The sequence below is a fragment of the Chaetodon trifascialis genome, chromosome 14 (genome assembly GCF_039877785.1).
Source record: "Chaetodon trifascialis isolate fChaTrf1 chromosome 14, fChaTrf1.hap1, whole genome shotgun sequence".
In the NCBI taxonomy this organism is placed as follows: Eukaryota; Metazoa; Chordata; class Actinopteri; order Chaetodontiformes; family Chaetodontidae; genus Chaetodon; species Chaetodon trifascialis.
This window is the reverse complement of record NC_092069.1, coordinates 20,957,176-20,981,819: the sequence shown is the minus strand read 5'-3', so window position 1 is coordinate 20,981,819 and position 24,644 is coordinate 20,957,176. Positions and strand designations below refer to the sequence as shown.

Sequence of the window (24,644 nt, the reverse complement as noted above, 5' to 3'; positions counted from 1 at the left end):
CCGTCGTGCTCCACCTCTGTCAGATAACATGTGCTGGAGCAGGTGGCCGAATTCACTTTAACACCAGTTAAACTAAGAGTCCCCCATGTGTAGTCATCGCAGGACATGGAGTTATCAGCGGATTCAGAGAAACAACATCTGATTGAGACTCATTTGCAGCCTCTTGGATGGTATGTTTTTATTCCTTTTATCCTCTCATACATGATTTTTTTTAGTTTCTACATATTTAATCACTCAAACAAAGATGATTTATCAGGAAACCTGTTGTGTCTTCTCTCAGGACGAGTTCTCCGGAGGACAAATATTCAGACTCAGAGCTGAGTGAAGATGCCTCCAGCGAGGACGGCCTATGGCAGCCTGAGCGGCTCTGCCAGGAGATGGGCTCGATGTCGGGGGCTGAAAGCGACGGCAGACGTGTGGCCAGGAGGAAGCTTTACGTCGCCTGCACCGTCAGCCTCGTCTTCATGGCCGGAGAGGTGATCGGTGAGATGAGAAAGCACCGTCGCAACTGAGTTCACTGCCGCAAACACACCAGGAAAAACAAGAAAAACATCAATAAAACAGGGAACTACTATTTAAAATCTGCATCAGAACAGGAAAATTATAGAAAACAAGTAAAAAATATCTAGTCTTATTTTAAAAGTAGAGCAGCCAAACTAAAAATAAGCGCATTTGTCTGGATACGAAGAATTTGATGAAGCTGTTTTGTTCTTGTGTCTGTTGATCGAACAGCTTTATCATTCTAGTTTCAAGCAGTTTCTAGTTTCTAGTCCCCCCACCCCACACACGCACGCACGCACGCACGCACGCACGCACGCACACACACACACCTCCACACCTCCTTGCTCTGACAGTCTGCAGGGACCACCTCTCCTCTCCACAGGTGGGTACGCTGCTCACAGTCTGGCCATCATGACGGACGCTGCACATCTCCTGACCGACTTTGGCAGCATCGTGATCAGCATCTTCTCTCTGTGGATCTCATCCAGGCCTCAGACTCACACCATGACCTTCGGGTGGCATCGAGCAGGTGAGACCAAAATAACGTGGTGTCGCTCTTTTAAAGGGCTAGTTGAGCTTCAAGAGTCTTTACGCCTGTGCTCTGACCTCATATAAATGACTGAATTTCTTACTTGTCTGACTCTCAGTTGTTGTGCTCATCAGAGATTCTGGGCATGTTGCTGTCCGTCATGTCTATCTGGGCTGTGACAGCAGTGTTGGTCATATCAGCCATTCAGAGGGTCACTGATGGAGACTACGACATCGACACTCACATCATGCTCATGACCTCGGGTTGTGCTGTGGGGGTCAACGTCCTGTGAGTGCGAAGAGCTCATCGTCAGGATCATTTGTGTTCGGTGTATCAGACGCCGTTTAGTCAGTTTGGACTTTGTTTTATTTAGGATGGTCCTGATCCTCCATCAGTCGGGTGCGTCACACGGCCACAGCCACAGCTTTCCCACCGGCCGGCTGCAGAGGGACAAACAGCATCAGGACCATCATCACGGCCACGGCAACGCCAGCGTGAGGGCGGCTTTCATCCACGTGGTGGGAGATCTGCTGCAAAGTGTCGGAGTCCTGCTGGCTGCCACCATCATCCACATCTGGGTCAGTATCAGCCAAAACACTGAAGAGCTCAACATTGTCAGCAACTGAACTAAGACGTCACCAAAAAACAGCACTACCAGCCTGCAGCCATGTAAGCTCTGTGTAGGCACAGCAGTGCCTTTAGCTAACTGCTAACCAGTTAGCATGCTCACAATGACAACATACTGATGCTAACGTTCACCATATTCGGCATCTTAGTGTGTTAGCACTATTAAAAACACTGTGTTTATTTTGAGTTTCGCAGACCATCCTGCTGCTGCAAATACTCCCTAAAGCACCGAGTTTGTATTAATCCGCAGCAGAAAATAGTCCCAAACAAATGCACTGTTTCCTTCAGTTTGCTAATGTTTGCTGTCAGCTGCTTTAGGAAATGATGTCTTTAAAAAGATAAAATCATATGTTAGTGAAATGCATTTAAAGATATACTCTATATTGTAGGAATCAGTGGGTCAGAGAGTACTGACAGAGGGACAAACACATTGGTAGTTTTGGTCTTTTCATGGCCTTGAATTTCCTGAAATTGCAAGCGAGAGTTGGGGTGTGACCAACTTATTCTGCGGGATGAACATACATTCAGCAGGAGTTCACTGTCAGCGAGAGGAGTCGCTTCAAGCTCCCTCTGAGGTTTTTATTTGTATTCCTCACAGCCTGAATATAAAGTAGCAGATCCAATTTGCACCTTCCTGTTCTCGATTCTCGTTCTTGGAACAACGCTTCCAGTCACAAAGGATGTTTTCAGAATACTGATGGAGGGTAAGCGCACTTCCTGCATGTCTGTTGTGACATTATCATGTGATTGGCTACAGTTGGCGCGCTGGCGGCACTGAGCGTCGTCTTTGCTTTCTGCAGGCGCTCCTCAGGACCTTCGCGTCAGCGCTGTGAGAGAGCTGCTGCTGGCGGTGAGAGGAGTCGTGGCCGTTCACAGTTTGCACATGTGGAACCTCAACATGACTCATTCTTTGCTTTCCGTCCACGTGGCCACAGGTAGAGGCAAAATCAACACTGCTAATCTGCAGTGCACACAGCTGGAGCTCAGCAGGAAGTTTAGCACTTGATGCTGGCAGAGTTTAAGACTTCTGTTTGCTCTTAGTTGTCATTTTAAAGAGTATTCCCTCATCCACAGGCAGTGTGTGGCCTAAAAAATCCAACGCCTCAAGTAATTAAGGGCTAGTACATAGTAAAAATACACCAATGTGTATCAGCACTCTTCATAATTTTACCCTTCAAGAGCACCAGTGGTTGTTTCTTCTTACATGTTCCTTACTTTAAAGGAACGTGTCGCCTGTATTTGTGTCCTCAGAAGAAGAAGCTGATCCACAGATCGTCCTCACGAAGGCCACAAAGCTCCTGCGCTCTGAGTTGGGCTTCTCCAGCATCACAATCCAAGTGGAGCGTTAGAGGGGCGACGGCTGCAGGTCCTGGCCTGTGCGATGACTGTGGAGACTCTGGACTGGGCTGCTGCTGCCTCGCAGCCTCCTGCAGTTTCACATTTCGGGAGTCTGTGGGACCGTTTACATCACTCAGGTGTTGTGTGCGAGTCCAGCCTCTATGTATTTGATTTACAGGTAATCCCTGTAGCGAGTACAGTTACTCTCCTGTAAATCTCAGAGTTGTGAGTCTTTGATAGAATATATTCATGCTGTTATAATCAGGTGTGTTTCCATCCAAATGTATCACAAATTTTAACTGAATGTCGAGAAAATTTGCAGAAGAAAATGCAATTTCGATTATTAGGAGTTGGTTCATCAATAAGCTAAGATGGCATAATTACAAGAGCGCCAGCTGACTCTCAAACGGACGAAAAGAAGAACAGAAATCATGATGGAAATGTTCACATCAGATCCGTGCGGAGCCACGAGGAGGCGTTTTAGTCTTCTTCTCTCAGAGGAAACAGCTGATCACTTAAATGTTCGCTGTGTTGTAACTTACCTGAAAAAGGTATTTCCCTCTCCATTCAGTGCTTCAGTTGTTTAGAAAAAGGCAAAAATCACCTGGAGCCAGCGTAAAAACGTGGACTTTTGTTTTTTTTTGCCGTTTCCATGAACATTTTCTATTTCCATACTTCAAAATGTGAATAAAATACACTGATGGAAACACGGCGACGGTCACGTTTGACTTTTCTGACAAACTGGCTACTCAGGAATTATGGGAAAAAGGCCAAAGAATTAATTTTTATGTATGAAGCAGCAGATTTTTATGTGTTGTGACCTCACAACATATTTACGTGACTGTTAGAAGGACCTCCTTTTCACAGATCTGAGTAATGATAGTTGTAAATGTTGTATAAATACAATGTTTTCACTCTTGTTGCTTGTTCTTCGAGTCTTCTGATGATTAAGTTGTTCACGCAAGTTTTTTTTCCTCTAACAGAAAACATATTTTCACCCACATTTGACACATCTTCACATCATCTGGAGCCTTTCAGTCGGTCGAGGTCCGTTTGTCGGAGCTTTAAAATAATCATCTACGCTCTTTTAGACATGCACAAATCAGTGACGCTGATTTCTTTTTGCAACATCAGTGTCAATTTATTTCAATTGACAAATCCTGGTCACCGTTCCTCAAACCATACAGAGTTATGGGGTTGCACAGAGCGCACAACAAATCCATTCAAATGCATACAAACAGGCTGCATTGACTCTTTGTTAGTCTGGATGGGAGTCCTGGTCAAGAAGAGTGATGGAATATGGACATGGATAATGGATGAAACCCATATCAAGGTACTTGATGAGTCTACAGAGCAGACCACAGTAAAAAAACACAAAACTAAGCAACATCTGGACAACATCTGGCCCAGGATGCACAAAAATACCTTCACAGGTCAGAATGTGTGAGTAAATTGTTCAACGTACCACACACTCCTGGTTTCATGGCACCTTTTGGAAAACTTCAGCCTCAGTGCGTCGACTTAGGCCGTCCGTCTTTCCAGTACTTCCCGTAGGCCTCCTGGAACATGTTCTTACAGGCAATTTTAGCTTTGAGTTTGGAGCAGATGAGGAAGGAGCCGCCCATCTTGCGGTGGAGGGAGTACGTCTCCTCAGGAGGCGGTGTGAGTCGCTCCCTCAGCATGACGGGGATGAGGCTGTGGATGCGCTCGGTGGTGCTCTGAGCCCCGAAGTCAAAGCGCTCCTCAGAGGAGAAGGCCTCCCCGAGGATCATCACTGCGTCCACGTGGGCCTTCTCCATCGCCTGAGTGCAGGACACACAGTCAGCAGACAGGCTTTAAAGCAGAAGCTTAACTCTCTGCTGTCCCCGTTAGCTTAGCACAAAGGCTGGAAACAGGCTAAACAGCTCGCCTGGCTCTGTCCAAGTTAACAAAATCTGCCCACCAGCTCCTCTAAAGTCCACTTATTAAATTGTCTTTGTTTAATCTGTATAAAAACTGAAGTGTGAAAGCAACAATGGGGAGTTTTGTGCTGGACTAATTCTTACCCAAAACCAAGAACTTTCTGGAGAACACATGTTAAATGATTATTAATGATTTAATGTTGTACCTGCTCAAGGTGTTTGCATACTGTTCAGTAGTTTAATTTATACAAAAGCATCAGATCTTATATGTCTACTGAATGTTTTGCGTGGATTCGGTTATACTTTATTAATAGCACTGACTCTCTTTTACTATAATTAGTACTAAATTAGTAATTATTCTCAGGTATTTTTCTTTCCAGAAAACTTCCGCAACAGCTGTCAAGAGTACAAAGATTTTCATTCACAGTGTGTCATTGTTGTTGCAGTTCCCCCTGGTCGCCATTAGAGGGCGATAAAGATCGTAGAAGACTTAATGCCACTTGAATGAATGTTAGTAAATGTAAATGAATGTTTCTTAATGTAAGTTACTTAAACTTTTGTTGGATGTTTTACTTTTTTACATCACTCCTCGAGAGTTCCTTTAATCTTACACACAAAACATACGATCAGATTATTAAATATGATGCACGTTACAGATTAGAGGCCTCGCAGGTGTTCACAGTGATGATGAAGCTGTGTGTGAGGTCTTCATGAACTAAGAGGAATGATAAAGTGTGCCTACAGATTATCTGGTGGTTATCTCGGAATAAAAAAAAATATAATCTTTCAAGACCTTGAAGGCTCCATCATTCCATCACTTCACGTTTACACTGTGGTACTGTCACTTCAACTTAAATAAAGGATCTGAGTCTTCTTCCAACACTGTCACATGTTCAGGTCATGTGCTGATCATGTGACTTCTTTAACTGTTTTTCTTGCAGTTACTTTCTGCCACTTTACAACTGAGGCTGAAGGTGTTTGGATGACATGTTTTACTGATTGTTTCTTAATTGTTTAGTGTTTTTAAATGAACCTTTTCAACAGCCAGCTGTTTTTTTATCGTCTAGGGCTGAATTTAACCTCCTGAGCTGATAACTTCAGGTCAGTCAGTGAACTGACTGGTTGGACAGGAAACGAAATGTGACTGATTACGCTCTGCTGCGGTTTACAAGGACGATGTTGTTACCTTTGTCTCGTATCCTGTGAGGAACTTCATGTCTCTGGATCTCTGCAGGACACCTTCTCTGTCCTGATTTGCAGCTGCATTAATGATCTGATGAGAGAAAAAAATCTGTCCTGATCTAATGAAATGTTTGCCTACATCAAAGTAAAGCACGTTACGGCTCTCTTTGCATCATTTGAAGCCACTGACATGCAAAACTATCAATTTATTGCTGCCACCATGACAAAATAATAGTGTTCACTTTGTTCTGAAGGACATGAAAGACAGTTGTCACGTTGTTTTGACACATTTTCTCATTATTACTGCATAAAAATGACAGTAGTCTCTTCCTGTAACAAGCTGGATGATACTCTCACCGTGTCTCATCCCAAACATGAAATAAAACTTAAGTAAACCACATTAACCAGTGACTTTTTCCAGCTAATGTAAGCCACAGTGCTCTCTCCTCGGGCACTGACTGGATTTGCATTATGTTATAGAAAAGGTTTAATTAGATAAGTCTAATGCTGTGATAACAAGAATAACAAAGAGAAAATGTGTTAAAATGAGGCAAATACTGTAAATATAACAGTGTCATTTTACATTTGTGCAGCTTCTCACCTCAATGTAGGTGTCAGTGAAACTCTTATCAAACCCCCGCGTAGCTCCAAAGTCCAGCAGTGCAACCTGAAGACATGAAACAGAAGAACAGACCTCAGTGAAAAGGGGAAATACATAAATACTAATGCACCGACAGCGCGAACGTGAAGGGGCTGAGACAAACTGACCTTGTGAGTTTGAGGGTCAAAGAAGAAGTTGGACCAGTTCGGATCAGTCTGCATGTACCTGAACTCAAAAAGCTCTCTCAAGCATAAAATCAAGATCTGCTCACAAATCTATCAGGAGGAGGAGAAAGAAGAAACGGACTGAAGTGAAACGGCGACTTCAGTGGAAAAACTGAACGTATCATTATGAGCGGATGGTGGTCGAATGCATGTGATGTGCTGACGTGACTCTGGCCTTTTAAAGGTGGTGTAAACCTGCAATCGGCCTCCGAAGCGTGCAACGTCTTGGCAGCGTGCAGGTGTAAATTGTGCCGCAGGCGGTGCAGATTTCACAGTGGTCATACCTCGTTCCTGAGCTCCTGGGAGAGGTCGGTGGCCTGGTCCAGAGGGAAACCGGGCACCAGCGTCGTGGTGAGGACGTGCTGGCTGCTCAGCTCGTCAATCACATCGGGCACATAGAAGAAGGGGTGATCCTTCAGCAGCTCTCTGCAGAAACAGCAAAGAGAAATGACACCTGAGCACGAATTCCAGGAAACAGACCATCCTGGTCCACAGGTGAACTGAGCTAACCTGGCAGCTAAACCAGGAGCTTTGTTCTGTTGCTTTTGAGAGTTAGATGAGAAGATCGATACCGCTCTCAAATCTGTAGGATAAATATTAGGTTGTGCTGGTGCCCACAGCTGGTTAGCTTAGCTTAGCATAAAGACTGGAGACACTGCATTTTATACAGATTAAACAAAGAAGATGTATTATCAGTGATCTTTGGAGGTGACGGCGGGTAGATTTTGTTACAGGTGGACAGAGTCAGGCTAGCTGTTTCCCCGTTTCCAGTCTTTATGCTAAGATAAGCTAACTGGCTGTAGCTTCATATCAAACCCCACAGACTTCAGAGTGGTATCAATCTTCTCATTAAACTCTCCTCCAGACAGCACAGTAAGCAAAACAAACATCGGGTTGTGAAGCTTCCTGGTCGTGATTTCAGTTCCTCTGTGAGCAGGAAATGTTTTCAGCCACATGGAGAACTACAGATTGATATTATCAGTGTGAAAACTCACTGGAACTTTTTGGCACATTTGGCCTCTCTTATGTAATCACACTCCAGCGCCAGCTCGCGGCTCATGACCTCAATAAGGTGCTCAGGAAACAGACCTGTAAAGAGGGCAAATGTTAAAAAGCTGAAAGTCACGACATTCGAGCTGCTCGTGTCTGTGGCTCTGTTGACACGAGCAGAGCTTACAGACATCAGACAATAGCAGCTGTTATCACAAACATGACGAAATTTAAACAATGTTACCTTCGGGCAGTGCGTTGCTTAAACTCAGAGCAGTCATGATATTATTCACGTCACTGTCGATACTCTTGGCGACTCCGGGGTACTGAAAGAGCAGATCTGATTGTGAGCTTTGCTGTATTTGTCATAGCTCCCTTTTGTGTTTTATCTCTGTGCAAACGCTCGTCTCACCTGAATCTTCATGGCGACCTCTCTGCCGTCCTTCATTCTCGCTAAATGCACCTGACCGATGGACGCCGCTGCAAACGGCTTCTCCTCAAAGTACTCCAGCTTGTCCCTCCAGTTCGGGCCAAGGTCGCTGCTGAGGGCTTTCTGCAGGGAGAAGACAAACCGTCTCATCTTCGAGCTTGGTTTACTGAGTTTGTGCTGTTTACTGCCGCTCTCTGGACCGTACCATCATCTGCTTAGAGGGCATGAAATCTGCGCTCTGTCGAACACGCTCGAAGATTTTGGCCAGCTGAGGGTTAATGAAGGCGTCATCTGAGAAAAGACAAAATAACAGACGAGCAGAGTGAGAACAGTCGCTGTGGATTTATCGTTTCGTCAAAAAGGTGACATATACAAACTTTGTCCAAAGGCCAGAGGTTTATAAGTTCACTAGATTCAAGCCTGAATACCTCACTGCCATTTTAACGAAGCTGCTCCCAAACCAAAACTCAGGACATCACAGACAGTAATAACACTGAGAAACAAGCAGTAAAAACATTAGAGGACCACAGTCAACAATAAAAGGAGGCAAAATAAGAAGTAAATAAAACTGAGTGCACATGAGGTTTCTATTTGTTCCACAAATTAAATCGAATGCACAAGAACATCAAGGACCTTCGTCCTCTGGCGTCCTGCCCTGTGCTGAGATGTTGCCATAACACACAGTCACTCCAAAGGTGATGCTGGCCTCAATAACCGAATGATAAAACTGCACCAAAACCTTCCTGTGATGTGGAAAACTTAATGTCATGTAGGACGAAGAAATTCTTAACGCCGAGATAATCCTCCTCTGACCCCCCAGAGCAGCAGCACACATACAACACGAACACGATCAATGAACTGACTGATTGTTTCCGCTCTGCACATCATCTAAATGGAGACTGAGCTTCTGTTTCCGAGGTCGAGAACGAGGCCTGAGGCTCCACATTAACAGAGACGAAGATGTCTGACGGTAACAGTTTGTAATTCTGTCAATGAGTCGAACAGATTGAGGGATAATGTGCAGGATGACCCACAAAGGTCCTGGAAACCCCTTCAGAGGAGCAGTGAGCTGCGCGACCTTCTGAAAGATCAGGAAGACAAATGCTTGACTGTGTTTGTGACGATAATAAACGGACACTCAGAGCAGAACAACGTGTCGCTGAAGGCGCGTCGCTCGAAGCGACACACTCGCAGCGTCAGTTCAGCCTCGGCTGCCCACAATAGCCCGACTGGAATGGCACGTATTGTGTCCAGCTGGCCCCAGGTTTATTTTAGGTGATGACATTTCCCAGCTACTGAGGCGATGCTGTTTGTTTGCCAGCGAGTCTGAACCAGAAACATGATGAAGTCCTGCTGGGAAGGCGGAGCACCAGTTTACCGACTGAGGTGACAGCTGAACCTTTATTTACACATGTGGATTTACTGTGCGTAACATGCTGAGCTGTGTGTGTGTGTGTGTGTCTGTGTGTGTGTGTGTGTCTGTGTGTGTCTCAGGTCCTCGTGTCCTTGTAGCACGTAACAGAAGACGGATTTCTAAGTGGATGATGATTTAGAGCCATCCGAGGACATTTTCTGACGACACCTCACCTTGAATGCTGAGCATCTGGCCGAGTTTCAGAGCGGCACCTCGGACTTTGCAAAGCGTCCGGACGATTCTTTCGGCGTTGGCCTCAGAGAGGAAGGCACTCGAGTCCAGTACGGCCTTTTTATCACCTGAAAAACACACATCGTTCAGTACAGGTGATGCTGATCTCAGCTACAGAGAAGACGCTCACATTTTTGATGATCATCTACTGCAACAAGGAGCAACAACAGGGAAAGATGTGGAACGCTCCAAAAACACCTGTTTGGATCATTCCACAGGTGAACAGGTTGATTGGTAACAGGTGATAGTATCATGATTGGTTAAGAAAGGGGCATCCTGGAAAGGCTCAGTCGTTCACAAGCGAGGATGGAGCGAGGTTCAGCACTTTGTGAACACATGATTGTATAAATGAGATAACATGGGTTCAGGAACACTTCATTTTATCTGTGTGTGTATTTGCCATCATGTTGCCAATCAATGATCAGGTCTGCTTCATGGCGATATTGGAAATTTTGCATCAGTATGAGGACCGTTACATTTTACTCACTGGATGTCGCATAAAAACTGACATTCCTGTTTTTGTTATTTCAGTTAAATTAGAACGATTTCACCCCTTGCTGGGTGCCACTAATGGTAGAAATGTTCTTATTTTTTATCTGAAATTGACTCTTTTCAACATAAATGTTTCCATATTCATGATGTAGAAATGAGGATCATTCATCATTCACTGTGACATGTTTATATATTGTGGAACCCAGTTAGATGAACTGATTTCTACATCTTTAATCAGAACTTCACAGTCAACGAATGGATCCCAGTTGTTTACACATGATTTTCAACGTGAAGCTCAGTCTGTCCTCTTGTTTAAACGGCATGTAAGATGAACGCAGGCCGAGCTGCTTATGAGTGGAGACAACAGCCTGAAACATGATCGTCCAAAGCTAAGCGCTCCCAACTCCACCCATAAAACAATTGTCTCATCACCTTGCTGCTGAGGTTGTAAACTCTTCTTCGCCACTGCGGCGATCGCCCCGAGGCCGAGTCCGACCGCCAGACCTGCAAAAAAAAAAAAAAAAAAAAATCCATGAACAGATGGCCAGCGTTTTAAATGAATGCCGACAGTGTTCACCTTATCAGTGTCCTACTCTGCATTTGATAACAGCCACAAGAAAAAAAAAGAAGGCGATAACAGCAGTCAGTGACCAGAGGCGGCTCTAATTTCTCAAGCCAACACTCAGAGAGTTCAGAGGTAAATTCAGGCCCAGAGGGAACAGCTGATACTACTGTAAGTGTGCCGCCCTTTGATGAGCAGAAGGCTGCGAGCTGACAACACGTTTTACATTAGCGGGATTCTCCAGCAGGACTCCCGAGCGTCCCCCAAACATTTTCTCAGCTACTGATAAGCGAGCGAGCACGTCAGCACTTCCCACAGTCTGACCCCAGGTCTGCAGAACTGGTGAACCGAGGTCAAAACCCAAAATAGCCACTGCAAACAACACCTCTACCTGTAAAAGTCGCTGAGAGAAAACAGATGTGTAGCACATGTGGAAGCAAAGACTTTACGCACCAACTCTGCTGTGTTGACATCCTGCAGAGCAACGTCTCCCATGAGCCTTTGCTGCTCTGTCAGGAAGTGCCAGCGCTGCCAATGTCATTTGCACAACTTGTTTGCACAACTCGTGTCAAAACAGTTGGAAGTTAGCTGAGCGATGCCGGAGTGCGTTTCAGATTAGTAGAATTATCCTGAGCTTAGAAATGCTCAAAATTCAGATTCTGCCTCATTTCATTTGCAGAGTTATAAATAACAAACAAACTCAACATGAATGATTAATTCTCAATGAATGAATGAAACCGCTGTGGTCATGAGGATGATGGTGGTGCTAATGTCACTGTGCTCTGGCCGTGAGCTGACGCAGCAGAAAACTCACCCACCTCCAAAATTCACCAGCCTTCCTAACCGAGTGACCGGCACCTTCCGCTCTCTGGCCCTGTCGCTGAGCTGAAAGACAAGAGAACGACTCAGCAGCTCCAAGGACAAAAGACCAATAAAATGCTCCACTAATAACAAAAACGAAATGAGTAGTATTGATCAAGGTGTTGCCATGGATACCACTTGTTTGTGCTGCTTCTTGTCTGTTTTCTTGACGTTTCCCGCTTTATCAACGTCTGCTGACGTCAGCCGCTCCACTGTGGAGTTGTCCTGGTTAAATAACCTCGTATGTCCAGAGAACAGGTGGCTCGGCCAGTCCCTGCGGTACTTCTTCGTGCAGGGTCTCCCGCTGCAGGTCCCCTGTCCGCCATGTACATTTCCGATGAAGCAGGCGCTGAAACCAGCTCCCATGGTGGAGTATCTGTGAACCCGTGCCGCTGTGACTCTGTGGACGCACACTTCCTGCTGTCTGTTCAACGTCTCCTGGACGACAAAACATGATCCATATGAGTAGGCGTTAAAGGAAATGCGGCCTAAAGTTCACTCTCATGTCTCTGTCAGCCTTAGCTTAGCATAAAGCCTGGAAACAGCTCACTTGGCCAGCGACAAAAACAGTGTTGTTGGATGATTTTGTTACCTTTGGACAGATGCAAGCTAGTTGTTTGCAGGCTTCATGCTAAGCGGAGCGAACCAGCTGCTGGTTGTAGCCTCATAGTCAACAGATGTGAGAGTGTTATTGATCTTCTCATCAGTCTGTCTGTGCTGCTAAAGTCTGATATGACATGACACAAAGGTGAAGCTTTGATTTGACTGTTTCAGGAGCAGCAATCTGTAAAATAATAAAAAGTGCAGATTATTGGAGAATTTCTGATTTTAGTGGCCTGTGACTGCTTGGATCAATGGTCACAAGATGATTCATGGGGTGAGAAGAGAAAAATAATTATTGTGTTACACAAACTTCAACTCAAGGGGAGAATCACAAGCCGGTGGACCGCTGAAAGCTGAGACGAGGGGTCACGAGCTTCGTTTTGAGGGCCCACGAGCCAAAAAGGCTGATAAATATAGGATCAAATGTTGTTTTGGAAAGTTTCCTCGCCGTCAGCACAGCACAGCTGTCGCTATTCTGATGGCTTTTGCTTGAAAGAGCACTATCACACCTTGAAAATCCTTACTAATTAAATCCTCTGTGTCTACTCTTCCAGCATCATCCGCCTCACAGCCCTTGATGAGGTGGCGGTGGCAGAGGCTGACAGAGGAGGTATCTGGGTTGCATTTTTCTGAAACTCTATCCAGCTCTGGAGCCACATGACAGCCAAATCTCAGCTGACTTGCTCACCCTTGCTGATCCAGCAGCGTGATGGAAGTTTACCAGCCTCTGGTTCCCGGTGCCGTGAGGGCCACCTGCCGGGGCTCTTCTGGCAGCCTGCTTCATCCAGGTCAGGCCCCTCCAGACCACCGTGTCACCTGTCATGGTGTTGATGTTCGACCTGCGGATCCAGGAATAACAGGGTGAAGGTGTCTGCAGCAGGTTGCTTTTAGGCTGTGAGGTGTGAGTTGAGCTGCGTTCATGCTCCCATGCTCGCAGGAAAAAGCATGAATCCACATCCGCAGCATGGTTGGGAAATACAACCCAGACTGATCAAATACTGATAAAAGTTTAGTATTAACTGAGTGTCTGCGTGCTTAGAGAGCAGAAAGTAACAAAAAAAAAGAAAAAGAAAAAAAAATTTAAAATGCATACTGAAAAGTTTTAAAACAAACATGAAATAAAGAATTAAATGATCTGACGGCTGATTTGACATTTAAAAATCTATAAAAGTGACAAAGAGTTTAACTTGTACTCACCAACTCTAAAGCAGAAGTCCTCTCAGCTGTGTGAGCGTGCAGAGCATCGTGCGAGCCGCGTTCGCCTTGACTGGACTTGACACAGTTCTCAAGTAAAAACCAAGTCCCGCGCGGCAGAGGCGGGCGACACGCTGAAGGACATGCTAATTCTCCCCCAGGCGACCCCGGGGGGAGTTCGACGAGCGCGGGCCAATGAGGCAAAGCTCAGCCGGCGGCTCCGGGTATCAACAAACCTCCGCACTGGCTGCACAAACTGTCAGTCGCCTGAGGTCTGACGTATGCGCGCAGAGCGGTCCGTGAACTGCACACATGCTGCGTTCACAAGATATCAGAAAAATCCGGATTTATCCCTGACACACAACAAAAGGCTTAGAGTAGTTGTAACTCTCAACCCTCATATCTCCAGAGTACGATCCTATGAGGAGCACTTGAAAGCGGCAATACCTCATACAGCTGTGAACTGATTCAGGGCCATTCACGTTTGCCTACAGCAGCTGGTGTTAAGTAAATGATAAATTACCTTTCAACTTTACCTAAAGAGCAAGCAACACTGAAATAATACATGTGTCCAACAAACTAAATGATACGCCTGCTCTGCTTGGACTTTATTCACTTTTCAATGACCTGGATGTTTAAATGAGTGCCAGAGATTGATGTCAGCTGGTGTTTTTGTGACATGACAAGACGGTTATAAATGTTGGGTGTTGCAGATGTATCACACACATGAAAAATGTACAACCTGCGTGTGAAATTGTTATCTCACTGTCCTTTATTCAGCAGTAAATGGAGATAAATAAATTGGGCTTCCAGCACTCATGTACAGTTGTATAGTCTACATGAAGGGGTTTAAGCTTATAATATGTGGCTCTGGCAGAAACCTCGTGTGACCCTCTTAGTTCCATCAGACGTCCACATTGAGTTATGTGGGCTTAAATTCAAGATATTCAGGTCTGGTGAACGAAACATTTCAGGCTTCGTCATGGTCTGATGGCAGATTTTAGCTTTGGAAAGAGTCGTAGAGCGTTCTGTGTCGTCACCTCCATCACCGTCTGCAGCGACACGCCTTTGACTTTACTGATGTACTCAGCGGAAATACAGATGTTTCTGGGCTCATTTCTCACCTGCATTCAGGACACAGAACACGAAGGACATGAATGGATGAATAAAACTTTAGGAATTTCAATGATAAGCGTCCATAAGAAATATTGACAGATTTTTATTGTGTGTCAAAAATATGCATGGCAAAGAAAAACCAAGGACACATCGCAAATATTCTACAAAAAAGCAGGTCAGAGCTTACATTACTGTCAAATGAAAAAGGAATAGAAGACTGTCACAGCCATGAACTGATTCATAGCAAATGTCCTTGATTTTTTTTCAGTACCTTTATTTGAATCTGAGGGGAAAAAAATGTACCTGCTTTTCTGGACCGAGAGCTGGCGAATCGGTCTCTAGACAGATGTTCTCTAATGGCAACTGTTTCACAAGTTTCTGCTTCTTGGTGGAAAATACACAAAGAAAACATCATCAATCATTAACATTCAGTGTGATAAAGTCAACCAATCAAACCCAAGTAAACATGTCAGTGCTATCAGAAGAGGCCACGCCAGGACTGTAGTTGAGTAAACTGTAAACTGTAAACATGCTCGCATATAAAGGCCAAAGACATTCAAACAATTTGGAAATAATATGTATGTGTAAGAGAGGACATTACTGCATGGGCTCAGGAGCACTTTGTTAAGCTGTTAGCTGTGAACACTGTTCATTGGCAGATGTCTGATTTCTGTTTTTATTTACGCTTTACACAGCATCCCAGCTTTTTAGGAATTGCGGTTTTATATGTGTTAGTGTTACTGAGTAATATTTCAAACAGGTTGGTTTATGATACAGTGGAAACGTAGCATGATGAGCCGCTCTGCTGTACCTGTTCACTCCGTATTATGGATGGTGGGATAGAGAAGAAATATCCAGCCTTCACTCCCTCCATGGCAACAGACGGTTTCCCATCAAAAGCGTGAAGCAGGGCTTTTTCGACACCTAGTGACATTTCAGAGGAACTGCAGTTTACCTGTCACGCACTCCAGTAACAGTTGATCCACTGGTAAACAGAGGATCGAGACTCAGCTGTTTACCTTGCTCCTTCAGGAGGTGGATGGTGGGTCTTCCTGCAGAGCGCGAGTGAACATTTCTAGAGATAAAACACACAAAAGTCTTATGGAGGGCACATTATGTCTTTCATGTCACTGCACATACTGAGATTATTCTGCCTTTATTTTTATCTTATTAAGGGTTTTCTCAAAGTATTGCGTGTGAGTGGATTTCTTAAATGCAGTTATTATAAGAAAAAGGCACCCAAACACTAACTTGTGGAGCTTAAGTTAAAATGTAGTCAAATGAATATAATCTGGATTACCACAGTGTGACTCACAGAGGGAGATCCAGCTCTTTGGCTATCTGTGCCTGGCGAATGAGGACCTGCCTTTGGCTCTCTTTATCAGCGTCACTGCTGACAAATCTGGGTGTAAAATCCAAACCAACCTAAAATAACAGATATGAAAAAGAGTTCACTGTTAACATGAAAGTAAAAGAAAGCCACGACAGCAAAGCGTTATTCACATCATAGCTATAAATCTTTACCTCCCCAATGGCCACAAGGTGGTCTTTGTATTTCTCTATTATGGGTAGAGCAGCATCTAGATCCTGCATGAAAGACAGAAAAAAATGCCTTCTCTATAAAATGTTGCCTGCAGAAATTCATCTTAACGACAAAACTTAACATTACATTTTGTTTCAGATTTGAGATTTCTGCCACCACCCACACTGTGGATGGGACTGGATTCATGTTTGTTAATATCAGTGATAAATGACATTTTGTCTTTCCAGAAACAATGTCCCTGTTCCTCTGAGACCTCAGTGACAACAGTTTTCATTAGAATTACTTTTTAGTTCATACAGAAATAGCTGACAGCTTCATCTGTGGATCATCCAGAGGAATGAGTTTCTGAAAAGAAGTGTTGATGTATTTCAGGATGGTGTGCACCACAAAATGAAATTTTGCAGTTTGCGTTTTTATTATTTATATAACCTGAAATCACAACCAGTCTTGTCCAGGATTGACTGGTATGTCATTAACTGGGCACACTGACCGCGCAAGAGTTGGGGCATTGACCATGAACCCAGTTCACATCCAACTGGGGACATTTGTTGCACGCCACCTCATCATCCTCCCATTGTTATTGAATAAAGAAATCAAACAACAACAACAAACATGCAATAGACAGAAAATATACACAGAGTAGAAGAAACAAAAATAGTAAAACTACAAAACAGAGAAAAAGGATTATAATTTTTAGTTATTAAGGAGCACATATACACAATCAGAAAAGATAGGCCCACCCAAGCACCCTGGTAGGACCTGGACGACCTCCATCGTATGTGGGTTGTGGCAGAAGTGTCAGAGAAGGAACAATAGATACCTGTCTGTCTACACACCACGACAGATAATGTTTTTTGTAAACATGCCTTTACCTGGAGTGTGGCCCCTCTCTGTTGCTCTGGGGACACTTCCTGAACGGGGTGCACTCCTAAGCAGGGAAATATAAAACCTGGGAACCTGGGAAGAAGCAAAAGTCAGGACAAAGGGACGAGTAACATGTTAAATTCAAATGATCTCTCTCTGATGGCGACAGTTACCTTTGTGACAAATCAATGATCTTCTCAAATTCCCCAGCATGCTCAGCCACGGCTAACAGCGCCAACAACCCAGCCTGGGAATCAATGAAGCAAAAGAAATTAGTTAAACACACATAATGATAACATATGTGGACAATGTTTCTCAGATGAGACGGCTCACCTTTTTTGAACTCTCAATCACCTCCTCTATGTCCTGACAACGAAAAGAGGGAAAGTTAAAGCTGAATAAAAGAGTTCAGAGACAAAACTTTGGCTTCTGTCCTTCACTTCGCGATCTCACCTTGTCAAAACCCTCCGCAGAGATATGACAGTGGCAGTCAACGTAGGCAGCCATGCATGTGGACGCTCATAACCAAAACATTAGCTTCTTCCGCAAACAGAGGCAGACTGCGCATGTGTACAGTCAGAGGAGCGCGAGATGCAGAACACGGCGCTTCCCGGGAGAGCGGCGTTCTGTGTAATCTGATTGGTTGAACGTCACCGGTGCAACGGCGGGCAGGAAATTGATCGTCCCCAGTGTTTCAGGCAGTTACCTCTTGGCTCAAACCCAAGTAGGTCTATCTGCGGACTCACAGGAGGCGTCTATCACCTGATACGCTCTACATTCCTGTGTTGGGATTGTCTACTTGCAGCCTCGCAGACTACAAGACACACCCACTGGGCTACAGGACACACCCCTGAGATGTTTTCCTAAACTGAACCGAACAGTTTCACTTTCTCATCCACACCGTGTGGAGGGTGTCTCGTGCGGTGGGCGTGTCCTATAACGACCGTGTGTCCGCAGACAGACCTGCTTGTGTTGTTTCTCTTCCTTATGCCGCTCCTGTCATGTGATAGCCGCACCGTCCTTTCGTCGCAGCAGGTTTACTTCGACTTGAAATGGGTTTATTAGCCATTAATTTCGTTTTATCGATGCTGTTGATCGGCTCCAGCAGAGGAAGATACGAGCCGACCTGGGAATCCATCGACTCCAGACCGCTTCCTGAGTGGTTCGATCAGGCCAAGTTTGGCATCTTCATACACTGGGGGGTCTTCTCTGTTCCGAGCTTCGGTAGCGAGTGGTTCTGGTGAGTTTTGCCCCCCGTTTCCAGCAATTATCTAACATATTATCGCGACGTGCTTTGAACTTTAAGTGCGACTTATAGGAGTTTTAGTAAAGTTGGGGCGTCGAGGGGGGTGATGCTGGTACCCAGGCGAGCACAGGCACACAGAAGTGTTATTATTATTTACTTATTTCCTTAATTCTCTGATACATTCACAAACAATCGGAGGAAATCTCATCACAAGCTCGATTTCAGGAGTTCTCCCCGTCTTAATATTTAGATGCTCGAGTTTCCCATTTTTCTGAAAGCTCCTGAACAGCCACTGAATGGGTCCCAGTGATGAGATGATTTTATCAACTGCTTTAAGCTCAAGCATGAACTTTGAACCTCAGCTTTAAACTCAGCAGGGGGCCTGAAGTGCTCAGTAAAAAGGGAAATCAACAATTGTTTGACAACAGGGCAAACCCCGCCTGCTGATGGAGATCATGTGATCTGATCAAAAGATCCAGAACAGCTGCTGAATCGATCAAAAGGTTGTTTTAGTGTTATTATAACATGTGAAGTTTCAAAACTCAACGTATTCATCCGTAGAAAACAAGCAACTCAAGTGATCAGCCAATGCTGATTATGAGGTTACTTTAACACACAGTTATATAGAGTATTTCAGCATGTTTAAGATATTATAAACACGATTAATTACTTACTAATAAGGGTGATTACAAAATGTCTGTGTTTAAGCACAGGCGTGGTAGATGCATTAAGGCTTCATTGTTTGACAGACTCTAAATAAACATGTATTTTGCCGTTGTAGATCTAAAGTACTCGCCTTCCTTCTGCCTGTTTAGCCTTTGTTCTCTGTTCCAGGTGGTACTGGCAGAAACAAAAACTGCAGCCGTATGTCGACTTCATGCAGAGGAATTATCCTGTAGACTTCAAGTATCAAGACTTTGCGCCGCAGTTCACGGCTGAGTTCTTCGACGCCAAAGAATGGACGGACATCTTTGCCTCATCAGGAGCGAAGTACATCGTCCTGACCACAAAACACCATGAAGGTACGAGACATGAGCAACATCCTGTTTCTCAATAATTAGTGGTAGTTTTAGAGTGCTAATGCATGACACAATTACACTTGTTTGAAGTATTACTACCATACTGCATCCTTTCAGCCTTGCAGGAGATGTTTTTTTCCATGTATTTTTCAGGTTTCACACTATGGGGCTCCAAAAACTCCTGGAACTGGAACGCAGTGGATGTTGGACCAAAAAGGGATCTGGTGGATGAAGTGGCGAGTGCCGTCCGTGCTAACAGTGACCTGCGTTTAGGACTGTATCATTCTCTCTTCGAGTGGTTTAACCCGCTCTTTGAACTGGACGCTGCTAACGTCTACACTACCAACTACTTTCCTACCACTAAAACTCTGCCTGAGCTTTACGAGCTCGTTGTCAAGTACAAACCAGAGGTGCTGTGGTCTGACGGGGACGGAAACGCACCTGACAAGTACTGGAACAGCACAGGTTTCTTGGCCTGGCTCTACAACGACAGGTAATAAAGTTCAGTTGGATGCAGCAAGTGTGTTTTATTAGATTTATCTCATCCAGTGGGATATTGACCCGTATTCCTTCACAGTCCCGTACGAGACACAGTGGTGACGAATGATCGCTGGGGCTACGGCTCCATCTGCACCCACGGTGGGTATTACACCTGTGCTGACCGCTACCAGCCGGGACACCTGCTGAAACACAAATGGGAAAACTGCATGACCATCGACCAAAAGTCCTGGGGTTACAGACGAAACGCTCGTCTCAGTGACTACCTCACCATCGAGCAGCTTGTATGGGTGAGAGCTCAATATCTCATTTAGCTCTTAAATGTTTTATCAGGTGACCAACTGAGTACTATAATGTGTATGCAAACTCAGCAGTAACCTTGTGTGAGTATTTTCCTACCATCTAGGTTTAGTGTGTTCAGCTTTGCATGACATTCATGTGGTGTTTTATAAGTATATGGTTTTTCAAACTAGCAGTCGTATCCTGTAATGACTCTGAACAGATAACAGACGTTGGTTGATAAAACAAGCTCAATTCGATTCAGTTGTTCTGGAGCGTTCAACCTTATCAAACGGTCAGATGGAGCCTGTTCATGTTGTTGTTCACTTGTCATGTGAAACTGTTCCATAATTCTGACCACATTTAGGACTTCTCATGCACAGTTGCGTAGACATTTGGCTTCACAGTGTAATCCTGACTGTGGAAACAGGCAGCAGTCCCGTCAGCGCCCCCGCGGCTGTTAAAAGCCATGAGCTGCAGTCAAAAGCTTCAGAACGAGTGAGAAAGAGGATCTGGAGTTGAGATTGTTTGGCAATCTGTTTTTCTGAGGTCAAGACGTGAGACGCTGTCCTCGTGCTTCTGAAGACTAAAGACCACATTTCCCACAAACCCTATTACTGTTAATTTCACTTCGCTTTAAGAACAGAAGCATGTAAAATATTTTCTCCACTGACGTCTCACTCCTTCCTCCATCTGTTTGTGCATGAATCTCTGAGGCTGCAGAGTTAATCTGTGTTTTCCCCTGGATTAATAAATGTCAGGAAATAGTGCAACATGCATAGAAAAATTACCACATAAACAACAAAGAGAGCCAGCAAACGTTTACATTTGAGAAGCTGGAACGTGTACATGTTTGACTAAAAATGACTTCAATGATTACGTGGCTATGAACATTGTTGCCCATTAACTTCCTGTCAGTTGACGAATGGATTAATCAGCTAATGGTTACAGTAATATCTCTACAGGTTTTCGTCCTGTTTGCTCTGAAGTCCCTTCCAGCTGGGAAGAAATCTTTGTGCAGTAAAGCAGTAATGTCAAATACAGCCATATACGGCATCTTTAACTGTGTGTGTGTGTGTGTGTGTGTGTGTGTGTGTGTGTGTGTGTGTGTGTGTGTGTGTGTGTGTGTGTGTGTGTGTGTGTGTGTGTGTGTGTGTGTGTGTGTGTGTGTGTGCGTCATGTCAGACGTTGGTGGAGACCGTGTCCTGTGGTGGAAACCTGCTGATGAACATCGGTCCGACACACGATGGAAGGATCGCTCCCATCTTTGAGGAGCGTCTGCGGCAGATGGGTCAGTGGCTGAAGGTCAACGGGGAGGCCATCTACAACACAACGGCATGGCGGGCTCAAAATGACACCGTCACCCCCAAAGTCTGGTGGGTTCTCGTTCACATTTGCATAATATGTTTGGTTTGCTGTGATCAACACTGTACAACTGTATCAAAATCATTTCAATCAGCCTGCTAATCCTTTTTCCAGTGTACTATAAGTTTCCTTAAACTTATAGTACACTGGAAAATACACGCTCTCCTTTTTATTCTTGATATTCAGATGTAAATAAGTTGCATCTGAAAGTATAATAAGATCAGAAATTGTTAATTATATTGTTTAAGCTCATGTGGGAACTGATACTGTTTACTGATAATAATTCGATGTCTGTCCTGTTCCTGGATGTGCCTGCATTCAACAGGTACACTTTCAGACCACAGGAAAAAAGCATCTTTGCCCTTTTACTGCAGTGGCCCAACAATGGATCTGTGGTTCTGAATGAACCTGTGGCAACACAAGGACACACTCAGGTAAGACTAAACTGTTGCAGCACAGACATGCCAAAATGTTTGAGGTCATCTGAAACAGTGCCTCCATTACTTATGGAGGACGTTTGTCCACCAGTTTATTTTTCATCTGAAAAACTGCCTGCTCAGTACGTAACTTGGTCCCAATTGTTAAAAAAACAGCAGTTGCCTCAGTTTTTAAACTGATCTCACCCATAGCATACCACTTTTGCTGACAGTCAATAATATCTGTCAGATGTGACGATTTTCATGCCATACATCACATATTTTTAGGACAGTAAAGCTCTTATGCATGCCAGGGATACAATAACAATTCTTTTGATTGATCGATCTAATTGTTTTCAGTGAAGTTATGGCTGAGTAAATAAAGAATAGGGTGAAAACTGCCCACCAGTAATTCCTAGAGACCAAACCAAAGTTTTCAGTTTCAGAGAAAAGCAGCAAATCCTCTCACTCTAATTGCACAATCTGATTAAACTAATAAATATGTGGAAGGAAAATGCTGGTTTTACAGACTGTAGCTGTGGTCGGGCAGGAACCTCCATCGCATCACAGAGACAGAAAAGACTGGCCGATATTTAATTGAAGGCTCATTATATCGGCAAACTGGTCGAACCCTGCTGGAGAGCCCACTAACCGCACTGCATCCTGGGAAATGAGGTGGACTCATCTTTTCCCTCTTTCTGTCAACATGTCAACCTTGTTCGTGTCTTGCTTTTGTTCTAAAAAAGGTGGTGCTCCTCGGTCACGGGTCTCTGCAGTGGCAGCCTGTAAAGCCCAGCGGACTGCGGGTTCTCCTGCCCCAGCTGTCCTCCAGCCAGATGCCATGCCAGTGGGCCTGGACGCTGAAGCTGACAGGTGCCACTTAAAGAGAAACCAACCCACGTGAAGAGGAACAGACGGAGCAGAAGGCCGGAGAGAAGGACCCAGCGATTGATTGGTTTGAATCACTGAAGACGTGAAAAGTACTGTACTGTCTGTAACTTGCACTATGACAATATAAAAAGGGTCTTTTTGAAGCATGTATACAGGGAGCCAAGAGGAAACATATTACATGATCATTGTTTTTATATGGGTAACTTTAATGATTGAAGTTTCTGCCTTTGGATGGGATGTAAATGTTATTTTTCAGGCCCAGAAAAGGTATACAATGTCCGCGACCACTGACACCAATGTTGTGAAATCTGACATTTTATTGCCATAATTTTTCTGCACATTTCTAATGATTTTTTTTAAGCCTGCATATTTTTTATGTGATTCCATGCAGTCTGTTTGCACCAATCACTGCCGTGGTGTTTGTTTACATGTGAAGGAATGTTTTAATAAAGTGACAGAAGCCTTAAAGCATCAAACTGAAAATAAAATAAAATAAATGGAGCTGTCTGATTATTTTTGGTTGTACCAGGGTGACTTCTGCACTCCTGATCCCGCCTGGATTATCTCAGGTTTTACTGCGTGTTGGCGCCCCCTGCTGTTCACGTCTGTAATAACATCTCAGCCGTGCGGGACATTTTCAAGCACGCTGACGGCGCAAAACTGATTTCTACACCCCTGCTGTGCACAGCCGACCCAGGAAAACAAGATCCCCCCTTCATGAATGAGAAAAATGTCGGTGAAATGAAATGTGCTGCATGCGGCACAGTGACTGGTGAGCCTGCTCCCCGCTGCTTCACCCCGCGCTCACACCGTGTTTTAAGCCGTCATTGTGTGCACCTTCCACCGCCGATCCACCGCAGCGAGAGGTCTCTCTGTCACCTAAGATGGTGAGTCCGGTGCAGGGCAGATCTCTGTTGTGTCTGCTCTCTGTTGCACGCCTTTAAGGTGGGAGGTCCCTGTTCTGCAAATGTTCCATGACGTGCCGATGGGGGGTTTGCAAGGGGTTCTCACGTCCGTGCATTTCCCTCCCCCCACCTCAGCAGGCAATCCCCAGCCTGGGACCCGCACATGACAGCTGATCCCCTAAACAACAACAACAGAAAGATGCGAGGATGCAAAGTGACCAATTCATGACATAGTTTTAGAAAGTTACACTGTTCCAGTAAATGCTTTGAAGGACATATTAATTAAAGAATTCATTTTCATTAATATTTTCTAATGTAGGGATGCAACTATTGACTGTAATAGCCAAAATATCGGGTTTACTATTACAGCAGGCTAAAAAACAAACCTAGCAAATATTCACATTTGAGAAGCTGGAATGAGTTCATTTTGCTTCAATATCACTTAAATGATAAACTGATTGTCAAAACAGCCTCTGATTAATTTTCTCTCAATTGACAAAGCATGTTTTTGCCCAGTCCTTTCCGCTCTGTGTGATGTAATCCACACTGTAGGAGTTGAACACAGCGCATTGCATTGGACATCAGTTTCTCATTTCATCTTACATACATTTGTTGTATTGTTATGTATGCAAATGGAAAAGATATTGTCAAATTGCCCTGAGCTAAATGAAGGCAGCATTTCATTTGATAGATCCACAGATTATTTGCCTTTTCTTTATTTATGATTCAGTGCTACAGTAAGTGACACTCTCAGTCGATCTGTTTGAATATCTTTAAGTATAACCTGTAACACTGTTTGATCACATATTGATGCACTGTGTG

At 44.4% G+C, this 24,644-nt stretch overlaps 4 protein-coding genes across 6 annotated transcripts; 2 read left to right on the top strand and 2 right to left on the bottom strand.

Moving 5' to 3' along the window:
- The first annotated feature begins 93 nt into the window (after positions 1 to 93).
- Positions 94 to 3,042, top strand: LOC139341813 (proton-coupled zinc antiporter SLC30A2-like). The gene is made up of 8 exons (XM_070978501.1): positions 94 to 170; positions 281 to 483; positions 884 to 1,030; positions 1,165 to 1,318; positions 1,404 to 1,608; positions 2,256 to 2,361; positions 2,458 to 2,592; positions 2,909 to 3,042. The coding sequence occupies exons 1-8, from the start codon at positions 106 to 108 to the stop codon at positions 3,004 to 3,006; spliced, it is 1,113 nt and encodes a 370-aa protein (XP_070834602.1). The 5' UTR covers positions 94 to 105; the 3' UTR covers positions 3,007 to 3,042.
- A 954-nt stretch (positions 3,043 to 3,996) lies between these two features.
- coq8ab (coenzyme Q8A, genome duplicate b) lies at positions 3,997 to 13,503 on the bottom strand. Its single transcript, XM_070978498.1, has 14 exons — positions 13,175 to 13,503; positions 12,019 to 12,321; positions 11,841 to 11,907; positions 10,893 to 10,964; positions 9,911 to 10,036; positions 8,529 to 8,614; positions 8,306 to 8,446; positions 8,138 to 8,219; positions 7,899 to 7,992; positions 7,188 to 7,329; positions 6,847 to 6,954; positions 6,680 to 6,745; positions 6,083 to 6,169; positions 3,997 to 4,797 (listed from the first exon to the last, which is right to left on the bottom strand). The coding sequence occupies exons 1-14, from the start codon at positions 13,307 to 13,309 to the stop codon at positions 4,504 to 4,506; spliced, it is 1,803 nt and encodes a 600-aa protein (XP_070834599.1). The 5' UTR covers positions 13,310 to 13,503; the 3' UTR covers positions 3,997 to 4,503.
- A 704-nt stretch (positions 13,504 to 14,207) lies between these two features.
- On the bottom strand, positions 14,208 to 18,400 carry LOC139341814 (putative deoxyribonuclease TATDN3). Of its 3 annotated transcripts, none has more exons than XM_070978502.1 (10): positions 17,657 to 18,400; positions 17,537 to 17,569; positions 17,377 to 17,450; positions 17,212 to 17,296; positions 16,321 to 16,383; positions 16,112 to 16,221; positions 15,816 to 15,871; positions 15,608 to 15,720; positions 15,100 to 15,180; positions 14,211 to 14,804 (listed from the first exon to the last, which is right to left on the bottom strand). In XM_070978502.1, exons 1-10 carry the CDS (start codon positions 17,708 to 17,710, stop codon positions 14,661 to 14,663), a joined length of 813 nt encoding a protein of 270 aa, XP_070834603.1. In that variant the 5' UTR covers positions 17,711 to 18,400; the 3' UTR covers positions 14,211 to 14,660. The 3 variants fall into 3 exon arrangements, with proteins under 3 accessions (XP_070834605.1, XP_070834603.1, XP_070834604.1); XM_070978503.1 differs by having other exon boundaries at positions 14,212 to 14,804; positions 15,100 to 15,177; positions 17,657 to 17,956; XM_070978504.1 differs by lacking the exon at positions 15,100 to 15,180 and having other exon boundaries at positions 14,208 to 14,804; positions 17,657 to 17,961.
- On the top strand, positions 18,134 to 23,429 carry fuca2 (alpha-L-fucosidase 2). Its single transcript, XM_070978500.1, has 7 exons — positions 18,134 to 18,443; positions 19,284 to 19,471; positions 19,622 to 19,961; positions 20,046 to 20,256; positions 21,431 to 21,621; positions 21,936 to 22,044; positions 22,773 to 23,429. The coding sequence occupies exons 1-7, from the start codon at positions 18,256 to 18,258 to the stop codon at positions 22,908 to 22,910; spliced, it is 1,365 nt and encodes a 454-aa protein (XP_070834601.1). The 5' UTR covers positions 18,134 to 18,255; the 3' UTR covers positions 22,911 to 23,429.
- Positions 23,430 to 24,644: the final 1,215 nt, after the last annotated feature.